The sequence below is a fragment of the Epinephelus moara genome, chromosome 23 (genome assembly GCF_006386435.1).
Source record: "Epinephelus moara isolate mb chromosome 23, YSFRI_EMoa_1.0, whole genome shotgun sequence".
NCBI classification, from domain to species: domain Eukaryota; kingdom Metazoa; phylum Chordata; class Actinopteri; order Perciformes; family Serranidae; genus Epinephelus; species Epinephelus moara.
This window is the reverse complement of record NC_065528.1, coordinates 33,502,758-33,514,155: the sequence shown is the minus strand read 5'-3', so window position 1 is coordinate 33,514,155 and position 11,398 is coordinate 33,502,758. Positions and strand designations below refer to the sequence as shown.

The 11,398-nt window shown below is 39.3% G+C and overlaps 1 protein-coding gene across 1 annotated transcript in view; it reads left to right on the top strand.

Annotated features, from left to right (window-relative positions):
* Nucleotides 1-417: 417 nt before the first annotated feature.
* LOC126384988 (tetraspanin-8-like) overlaps nt 418-11,398 on the top strand; it is a 26,015-nt gene continuing 15,034 nt past the window's right edge. Inside the window, exons 1-5 of the mRNA XM_050036464.1 lie at nt 418-579; nt 5,246-5,302; nt 9,300-9,419; nt 9,546-9,620; nt 10,612-10,707. Of these exons, the coding sequence (XP_049892421.1) occupies nt 520-579; nt 5,246-5,302; nt 9,300-9,419; nt 9,546-9,620; nt 10,612-10,707 (408 nt within the window). The 5' untranslated portion in view covers nt 418-519. The remainder of the gene's footprint in view (nt 580-5,245; nt 5,303-9,299; nt 9,420-9,545; nt 9,621-10,611; nt 10,708-11,398) is intronic.

Below are 11,398 nucleotides of genomic sequence, written 5' to 3'. Positions count from 1 at the left end.
CTCCTCTTTAAACAAACAAGAAAAACATTTCTTCAAGAACCTTTTAAAAATAAAATCCATCACTTCAGTTGCTTTAATGACACTTTTTAAGTTTTAAATTACTTTAAGTTAAAATAAAATAAATTATTAATCATTCTTTTGTCTTTTTTGTCGAGACTCCTCGTTAGATAAAGTATAAAAACACATTTTCACTTTCTTTTTGTTTGCCTGTTTTTGAAAAGCACTCTACAAATAAAATGTATTATAATAATAATAATAATAATAATAATAATAATAATAATTATTATTATTATTATTATAGTTGGAGTTTGTGTAATCCTGTGAAACCCTTAAAGCTGCAGCTGGTGTGTGATCGAGGCTGCAGATCAGCTCTGTGTGTCACAGCTCTGTGTTCCCTTATTGACTCTGCAGGCAGTTTTTATCACAGCACACACTCCTGCACATCATCACACACACCGTGTAATCGTGCATGCACACACAGCTTCACCCTCACCTCTGAGAGCCACCAAAAACCTCAAGATGGGAAAAATCAACGGATGCCTCAAATGTCTCTTTATCTTCTTCAATGTGGTGTTTGCAGTAAGTAAAAACTCTTTTCTGATCATTTCTGAGCTCATTTTCTATTTTACTTAAGTTTTGGTGAATTATTTCTTATTGATCATTTTTATGTCTTTTTACTTATGTATTTGCATTTGGAGAAAAAGATTTAAAAAGAAAAAAGGCTGGAAGGAGAAATCCACCAAAAGAAAGAAAAGTTAAGGAATTTATTTATATATTTATTTTTTGCTGTGCTCTTTTGTTATTTAGGCATTAATTGTTTCTGTTCAAAAACAAAGAGAGCGTCATATTTAAGTTAAAAGATGGAAAAAAAAAGACTGTTTATTTGCATTTACTAAAAAAAGGAGATGGGAAAAAATTGTGATGCTAAAAAAAACAAGATAAAAGAAGAAAAGATGCAGATTTATTACAGAAAATGAAAAATAGATTATTTAGAGCTGATTTGGTTCATTATCAAAAAGTTTTAAACTTTTAAAAGAAGTTTGTGTTTATTAAAAAAAACATTGAAATTTATCAGATGTTTAAAATTAAATATATAACTGACATAATATAAAATATAATGTATAACCAATGAAGAATTAATTAAAGGTGTGAAAGGGTTTTGTTTTATGACTCATGTTCAGTAAACAGTCACTTCCAGTAAGAAAGGAAAAAAAACCCGAGCAGAAGAAAGAGAGGGAAAGCCAGAGACAAATCTGTGCAGCACAGACCCAGAGTCATGTTTCAGCCCGGCCCCCCGACCCCCTCCTCTTCCTCTGATGAAGGGCTGTTTCACAGACACTCCGAGCGCTGATGAAAAAAAAGGTATTTAAAGAGGGCGGAGTTTAAAGAGGCTGTTTTCAGTTTGAGGGGTACTCAGTGTTCTTTTTGTTTTCTGCATGAAACAAATTGACCGCTCCAACAAAAATATTTAAAATATTAAATTTGTGCAGGAGTGAAAACTAAAAGTGCATCAAGAGTAAAAAACGCTGACTTGCATTAAAAAGCTTTTTTTAATAAAAGCTTTTTTCTCCTCTGTGACGCCTCTTCTCTTCTTCAAGGACCCACACGAGCTTCAGTCTCCAGTCACTGCCTCATTGTTACTGCCTGTTTGACTTCAGATCACACTGAGCTGTTTCACACATTAATCACATTAGAATATAATGAAACATGAAAACAACCCGAGCTGTCTGTGAAGCTCAAACTGTTTCCAGAGGGTTATAGAGTCGGTGAGTGTGTGTGTGCAGGAGCCCTCAGCTCAGATCACCCACTGTGACACACACACAGTGCTCAGTCTGTGGGACTCTGTCTCCCTCTGGTGTCTCACAGCAGGAACTGCAGACACTGGACCAGGACACTGAGCTCAGCTGTTCACAGGTCTCAGATATCAGACTGGATCATTGCTCAGTGGAAAAAAGGGGCAGATCAGTTTCAAACAACTTTACTAATCTCACCAGGCGGGGGCGGGAATATAGACAGTGCAGGCCGTGTGGTTGCACTGGGGCCTGTGAGGTGGGGGCCCATAGAGAGACTGGGCCCTCTACCTATGTGTTGGGTGGAGAAAAGAGGAGAGGAACTCTCACTGAATTAAAAACAACAAAATTAGATGCTCATCCTGTAGCCTGACTATAAATCAACTATTAAACTTGTTAAATTAAATTAATGATTTCTTCATTTCTTTATATATATATATATATATATATATATATATATGTACAGTATATATGTTTTGTTAAATACAGATATGATTGCTGAGAAATATGTATGTTGATATTATCCATGTCTTAAAGGGATAGTGCACCCAAAAATGAAAATGCAGCCATTATCTACTCACCCATATGCCGAGGGAGGCTCAGGTGAAGTTTTAGAGTCCTCACATCACTTGCAGAGATCCAAGGGGAGAGGAGGTAGCAACACAACTCCACCTAATGGAGGCTGACGGCGCCCCAGATTCAAACGTCCAAAAACACATCATTGAAACCACAAAATATCTCCATACTGCTCGTCCGTAGTGATCCAAGTGTCCTGAAGCCCCGACGTAAAAAGTTGTTTTTTTGCACACATGACCGCAGTGCCCAGAGAGGCAGTAGAGCTACAGGCTACAATCAATCAATCTTTATTTATATAGCACTTTTCATACATAAAAATGCAACACAAAGTGCTTCGCTACAATGAGGCTAAAAACAGAGTTCAAATGAGGTTTTTCCAAACAACTTTTTATGTCGGGGCTTCAGGACACTTGGGTGGAGTTGTGTTGCTACCTCCTCTCCCCTTGGATCTCTGCAAGTGATGTGAGGACTCTAAAACTTCACCTGAGCCTCCCTCGGCATATGGGTGAGTAGATAATGGCTGAATTTTCATTTTTGGGCGCACTATCCCTTTAAGTCTCTGATCATGTGACCAGACGATAGCGTGCACTGGGGCCCATCGTAACGACCTCACGCCACTGCCACCAGGAGCAGTTTGTCTGAACAGACAGACTTTAACATACAGTAACATGTAGACACATAAATATATGAGTCATAAATTAAAAATCAAAATATGCCAAGGAGTTCAGTCGAATAAAGGAATGTAGAGATAATTTTAAAAGAAGTTTATAGATTGATTTCCAATAATAGAGATAAAAAAAAAATGTCCTGAGGGCAGCAGAGAAAATTCACCTGCACGAACATGTTGTCCAGAAGAAGCTAAACACGTTCATGGAGATCATGTGATCCAATATTGGTTTTGACCAAACCGTCATTTGTGTTGTTCCAGACATTTTGGTAGGATTTTGCACTTGATTTGTTTCACCGTTACTGTAGTAAAGTAGACATTAGATTACCTACTTAGCCTTTCAGTGAGGTCCATTTCATTCTTTTGCTCCTATAAAATATTCCCACAGTTAGCTGTCAGTATTAAACAAAAATTATTTAAAGTTACAATAACAAAGATCTCTGTTTGGTTCTCTGTGGTGACACCTGTGGCGACCTGCAGTAACTGCAGTGTGTATTGGTGGACTCATTTGTTTTTAAGTTGTGTTCACACCAGGCGCGAATATGAAGCAATATGCACAAGTGGATTACACGTAAAGTCAACGTGAAGACAAGATTGGACGCAAATTCCCGCCGGGTGGTGCGATAGACGTGAGTAGCAAGATTTCGCCTCATAAGCAAGAGTTAAAAATCTGAACTTCAATGATCGATTTGCGCTGCGATAACCAATCAGCATTGAGATCCTCCGGGGACGTATGACACCAGCGGAAGTTAATTCTTTAGAAAAATGGAGAAGCTGATGGTGTCGGTCTGTGGCAACCCCGAGCTGCATGACATCACTTCCTGTTTTCATAGCAACAGGAATAAAAAGGAGCTCAGTCAGAGGAGAGTGAGTTTGTCTGTCGCTTGATTCCAGCTGCCATACTCGCAAGATGACAGGCAGGAAAATGGTGATTGATGGAAGCCCCTCCTCTCGCATACACACACACACATGACGTGAGTCAACACAAAATATTTTAGCATTCAAACTCACACGAACATGAAACTTCGCATCACATCTGGTGTGAACACAACAGAAGGGGATGAAAACATGCAGCATTGTTTTGAGCCTGCAGATCATTGTTAGTAATGTAGATGTGCGACGCTGTTACGGCACGCACGTGTTCCAGAGCATCTATCTTTCAGGGTGTGACGACTGCGCCCCGAGAGTTCAGCTTTGTGGAATACAGCAGGGCGTCATTTGACGAGGAACAACCAAAGAAAACAAAACAGATCCTTGTGATTATTACTGGTATTTTATGGTGACATCTAAATTTACCTTACTGTACTGAAAGGCGTAATAGGCCACCTGATGTCTACTTAATCTACTTTATCACAATTATTGTTGAACAAATCAAGTAAAATCAATATAAATAAATGTTTACATATTTGATCAGTTTTAAAGTTTTATTACGTTTTGTTCCTTTGTGAATCCAGGACGACCAAACGATCCAAACCCAGACTCCATTATGCAACCTCGTCCGATTTCAGAATCCCTTTTTTTAGTTTTGAACAACCTGTTTTCAGGATTTGATCAGATTGTGTGTGACCAGCTGCGACCTGCTGCTATGAAGCACCCGTACAACACTAACATGGATCTGAATACTTGGATGAAACGAGTATCCAGCACAGATAATGTACTTTTTATGAGCACGAGTAAGATGTGTCAATGTCCATACTCTTGATAAAGGACCATCGTCGTCTGGCTCGCTGAAAAACAATCTGGAACTAAAATCCGAGATTGTTCTGCAAATGGTTTTCCAACAACAATAAAATAAAATCATAGATAACATCTTTTGATCGACCCATATCAATTTCAGGCTGAAAATAACAGCTTCCTATTTGGCCACACCCACTCTTGATTCAGACCACACCCATTTTCGACATAAACTCCGCCCACTCTGAGTACAGATACAGATGATTCAGTTGGTTGAACAGATACAGATGATGATGTACTCGCTGAGACCCAGTGTGTATTAACATATTAAATGTAATGTATGTGATACTGCTGGAAAATAAAGTCATGAAGGTTTGACAAACAATGTGAATTGGTAAATATCGAATATTTATATCAATGTATTTTATTTCTTTTAATTCCATTGATTTTTCTTTTTTAAGAATCAATATTTTGTTGGCACACTTCAGCCTTTTATTGTGGTAAAACTCAAACTCTAACTAATGTGATGTGTCCTCAGATCATCGGATGCCTGATGGTGTTCGGGGCGGTGAAGGCCAGCGCCTACAGCCACCAGGTAAACAACAACAACAAAAACACAACAACAAGTCAATCTGATTCATGTGTCACGTTTTAGAGTCAAAATGCAGAAAACCAAACCTGTGCTTTTTTGGCCTAAATGTAAGGAAATAAACTCTAAATAGAAATGTTTAAGATTCATAGTAAGGTTATTGTGAAAAAGAGCCAGGGTGACTCCACCCCTTGGGTTGTGGACGACCGATTTAAAGACTTGGGTTCAGCATTTGGGCCGTCGCCATCTTGTTTTTTGGAGCCAGGAGTGACCATGTTTGGACAGGAGGGGTGAATCTCTATCCTCATCGATCAACCTGTTCTCATTCCAAAGTCTTCAATACACCAACAAAACCAGGCATCCTTTCACAGTGGTATGTTCTGCAGTAGGGCGGTGTCACTTATTAACGCAACAGGACAACAACATAATTCAAAGACCTGGAAAGTCCCTGTATGGCGAGCAGGAGTGGTGATGGATGGGTCCAACAAACAGACTTTGACCCAGGAGCTGTGTGTTCGCTCCTTCTGTGAATGTTGAGCCAAACTACGATGTTTTTTTTCTGAACCCAACCAAGTGCGTTAGTTGCACAGTGAAATAAATACGCAATGTTTTACTGAAGTTTTTCTGAAAGAGACTGTTTCCATCTGTTCAGCAGACATTTACTGTGAAAATGGAAACATATTTTGAAAAGACACAATGCATGTAACAAGCATCAATTGAGACGCCGTCCATTAGGGCCGTGCACAGGCTAATAGAGGAGCAGGGGCTCAAAGGCAGAAAAGGGCACTGGGTCTAGCTCAATACAGTATGTATTATAAACTGATAAAGTAGGCTACTAGTCATAAATAGCTAGCTAACAACCTAGCTGCATAGCCTAGTATGTAGCTTTTAAAATCTGTGTGCAAAGAAATTATCACCAACAGATTAGTTTAAAGGGCCAGTCAGCGGTTTCCGGCGTCATCTAGTGGTGAAAATAAAATGCTCTTAATATAATGTTAATATAATGTTGTTGTTTTTTGTGGGAACTAAATAAAATATTCATAAGTATAATAAAATAGTGCATAATACATCAGAAGGGATCATTTCTGTATTATCTTTTATCTTAGAATGAGTCGTTTTATATACCAAGAAGCACGGGTCGAATTTCCTGGCTGCCACCATGTTGTTCCAGAATCCCTATTGAAACCCTATGGGAACAGTTGCAATACACAGGTTGACCAGCAGACGCCGCCAGAAACTGCTGACTTGCCCTTTAATATAATTCATGTCATGATTTGGAAGACATCCTAGAAATCAGACACAATTCTAAGAAGCTATAAAACACTTTTTTAGTTTATTTTTTAAATTTGGTTTAAGATAAAGATTTTAACATTTAACATTCCTTTGTCTCTCTCCTCCCTCCAAAACTACTGAAAATATTATTGGTGTAAAATTTAAACGTTTAATGTCACTCTCACGACTTACAAGTCACGACTGGAGCAGGCTACTGGCGCTGAATGCGCGTCCAGAGATAAGTTTCGCTTTCCACAGAAATGTTTGTAACATTAGATGCGGTATGGGAGGGGCATCACCCACGGCTTCCAATCACAGATCTCCCTATCTGATATTTTGCTTCAATCAACATCTGTTTGGCAGGGCAGGAAGAGCAGGCTGTGCGCAGCAGGGAAAAACAAACAAACAAAAAAACGACCTACAGAATAAGGGCACTTTTCTATGCGAGGCAAAAAGGGCAGGGGCTCAAGCACCCTTTGAGGCCACCTACAGTAGCACGTCATGTGTTGACGTCTAGGTCCACTGAGCGGCGGTGTTTGACGAGTTGGGATGAGAACTGGTTGGTAAGACATGGCACTGGCGTATGACGACGTCAAACTACACTCAGTTCTGTCGCATGTCAGGAAAACATGAATATGAGTCAAACTGCAAATGCTGCCAACAGAAGCTAAACCGGACATGGGGTCGTTTATCTGCCATGTTATGAAATCGTGAGTGTGTGCTGTGATCTGCCACAGAAATTCCCTCAGTCATTATCTTTACTGGACTGAATGGACGCTGGACGCTGCCAGAAATACGTTAACAGCTTCCTGTTACGGGATGTGTGTTGGCAGAACGAGCGGCAGATTTACTGTAACGTGACTCAGAGTAAAACAACTAAATCAAAATCAGATGTGAACAATTAAGTCAATCATGTTTGAGTTGTTTTGGGGGTGGGGGGTGGGGTTACAGGGTTTGTTGATCACTCTTAAACACTTGGGGGATTTCTATTTCATGGCAGCATTTAGAGAACGTTGCACAACCCCTCACAGCAGGCAGAGTAAATACTTTGTAGGCTCTGACTTGGTCATGGCACAGAGTTAATGTCAGTGAGGCTTTGCATGAAAACAAAAGCAGCTGGTTTGTGAAAAATCAAAGCTGACTTTGTTTCTCATGTATAATCCTGGACACTGCACACATCTGAAAACACATCGTACCTGTTTAGAAATGTTTCGAACAAGCTGAGGTGAAGGACTCGCAGTGTTTAGAAGGATGCAGGGCAGCTGCCAAGACGTAGTGGAGGTTTTCATTTCTTTTCCTAATGAAGAGCAGATGCAGCCTGGAGGAGTTTTCCACTCGCACAGTCGACTTCCTCGACAACAGAAAAACAGGACGGTGCTGACAATGTTATCAGATCAGAAACACTCAAGGCTTCACAGGGGAGCCAAAAAAAAAAACTCTCTCTCTTCGTGGCCTTTGTTTTCAACTAATCAAATTCACTTTCTATTTCTGTCAAGCATTTCCACAACACCATCATCACTTTGTGATGGATTTTTCCCCATTTTGCCCATTTTGAACTTGTTAATGGGCTGAAACTTGATCCCGTATGGTCCTTTATACAGTATCAGCTGCTATGAGAGATGATGTTTCTATCTGGAAATTACATTTGAAAAAACTGGAGTCCTCTTTTTGCACATTAGAAGACTGTGTGATGTTTGGTTAACACATTAAAGGGGATTTTTATGGATATTCTGTATTTTTCTTGTTGCCAAATCCCATGAAAGTATGATTAGGTTGGTCCTCTCCTTTGTAAATATCATCCAGTCAAAAATTAGTTATGGCAGAGACTTTGACAAAAAAATACTACATCTGTCCGACCTCCACAGTCTTACATTGTTACCTGCTAATTTAAGATTAAAGGTGCGGACACACCAAACCGACATCAAAGAACTAGCGGCGACGGAAGCCAACTGTTGCGTTGCCGACAGACGCTCACCGACGGCCCGACTTTGGTCGACGGCTGACCGTCGGCTTGGTGTGTCAGGGCCTTAAAGGAGCAGTGTGTGGATTTAGTGCCATCTAGAGGTGAGGATTGCAGATTGCAGCCAGCTGAAACTTCTCCTGAGTGCAAAGCATGAACTCCTGGTTAGAATTCCCTCAGTGTTCACTGTTCAGGAGGTTTTAGGCGGCAGACGAATGATCTGCGGAGGTGTCCTCCTCTCCAAAACAAACAGACCAGCTGATTTAAACTGGTGAAAATACCCGAGTCAGATGGTTCAAATACAGCTGCAAAATGGGGCGACCGATCAGAAAAACATGCAGGATTGGTTGCTCCAACGTCTATAAGCAATGGCTCTTTGTTTAAAAAGCAAAAAACAAAGAAAAGAAAGCTGATGGATATTTAGAATTAACAAGAGATTAATTTCTCCTCTGTGGCAGTAAACAAAAGATATGGACCATTATTAACTGCATGTTTTATTCCAACGTTAATGAAACTTAACTTCCAAGGAAGATATCTATCTGTCTATAAAAATGACCAAGTGTTTCAGATTAAAGCCTCCCTGACTATATTTTCAACATGTACCAGGTTATAGAGAAAGTATATAAGATACGCAGAGTTACCTTTTTGGCATGGGATTTGTTGACAGCAAGAAAACAATTCCAGCCTTACTATTAAATCTGCTGTTGGAGAATACATCTTTGCCTTAATCTAGTGTTTGTGTTGTGTCATTTTCCCATCATGGCGGAGCAGATGTTGTCGGTTGGGGCCCCGAGCCTGGGGTGGAGTTGGGTGTTTGCCATCGGCATCCTCGGCATCTCCTGCCTGGGAATCTACGCAGGATGCTCTGAGAAAGACTTGGCCCTCAAAATAGTACGTACAGGATGTCAAACGGAGGAAGAACTCATGATCATATCTGTTTTTTGGTTCCTTTATTAAGCAATCAAAGCATTCGATTTACAAAACAAGACGTACCTTTGAATATTGTGCCATGTACAGTTTGCAGGCTTCATGGGCGTTGGAATGATCATCATGCTGATCTTCGGCATCATCGTCGCTGTCACAAGAAACAAGGTCATTTATCTACCACTCTATTAATCTCTCTATCTCGACACTGACATGAATTCTCTCTGCATCTATTATGTTATAATTCACTCTAATAAATCTATCTCCACTCTGAGTTAACACAAAGAAAAGTACCGAGTTCTTTGTTATTTAATTAAGGAGCAGTGATTAAGGGCACCATCTTAGAGACAGAATCTATCTCGGCCTACTTCATGCTAACTTTCTCTCTATCAGCCTTGATGCTAATGTTATCACTATTTAACTTAATGCTAACATTTTTTGTCTCTATCTACCTTGATGCTAACGTTATCACTATTTACCTTGATGCTAATGTCATCACTATCTACCTTGATGCTAACATTATCACTATTTACCATGATGCTAACGTTATCACTATCTACCTTGATGCTGAAGTTCTCGCTATCTACCTTGATGCTAACGTTATCACTATTTACCTTGATGCTAACGTTATCACTATTTACCTTGATGCTGAAGTTCTCGCTATCTACCTTGACGCTAACATTATCACTATTTACCTTGATGCTAACGTCATCACTATCTACCTTGATGCTAGCATTTGTTTCTCTATCTGATATTCTCTCTAACTTGGTGCTAGCATTTTGTCCTTCTACCTGAATGCTAACACTCTCACTATCTATCTTGATGCTAAAGTTTGCGTTATCAACCTGATGTCAACATTTTCTCGATCCACCTCCATGCTACCATTTCTTTCTTTACCTGTTTATCCACCTTGATGCTTACACACTCTACATTTCTTCGTCTGCCTAGATGCTAACAGTTTTCCTCTTCTTAATCTTAATGCTAATGTTTTCTCGATCAACCGTAATGTTTGATCCTTTTTTTTCTATCGTGATGCTAGTTCCTGTTTACTCTTTACCAGTCTACTAATTGTTTCTGTGCATGCTAACATATCCTCTGTCTCTGAATGCTAATGGTGTCCTCTCTCATCTATCTGCTAATGTTCTTTCTTCTCTTGCAGATCAAAGCGAGCTTTGACACTGCCTCCGCTGAATTGTCTAAGCCTTTTATGGAAGACCCTGAAATGAGACTGATGCTTGACGGACTACAGCAATCTGTAAGATTCTCTGTGTACTATGTATAAAACCCGTTCCAGTAAAATCCAGCCTGGCTGAACGCCGCTTCTTGAAGGCTCTTCTCGTGTGAACAGTGGGCTTCAATGTAACATTATACAAAATGACAAAAAAATTTTATTTTATAGTAACAGTACTCAGTTTATTATAATTTAAGTATTTTCGTGAACTTTGTTGTAACAGTAGTTTAACTTAAACATAACAGTACTTTATTTAACTTTGTTATAACAGTACTTTATTTAACTTTATCAAAACAGAACTTTATGTGACTTTATCAAAACAGAACTTTATTTAACTTTATCAAAACAGAACTTTATTTGACTTTGTTATAACAGTACTTTATTTAACTTTGTTATAACAGTACTTTAACTTTATCAAAACAGAACTTTATTTAACTTTATCAAAACAGTACTTTATTTAACTTTGTTATAACAGAACTTTATTTAACTTTATCAAAACAGAACTTTATTTAACTTTGTTATAACAGTACTTTATTTAACTTTATCAAAACAGAACTTTATTTAACTTTATCAAAACAGTACTTTAGGGGCGGCACGGTGGTGTGGTGGTTAGCACTGTCGCCTCACAGCAAGAGGGTTGCCGGTTCGATCCCGGGTGTGGGAGCCCTTCTGTGCGGAGTTTGCATGTTCTCCCCGTGTCTGCGTGGGTTCTCTC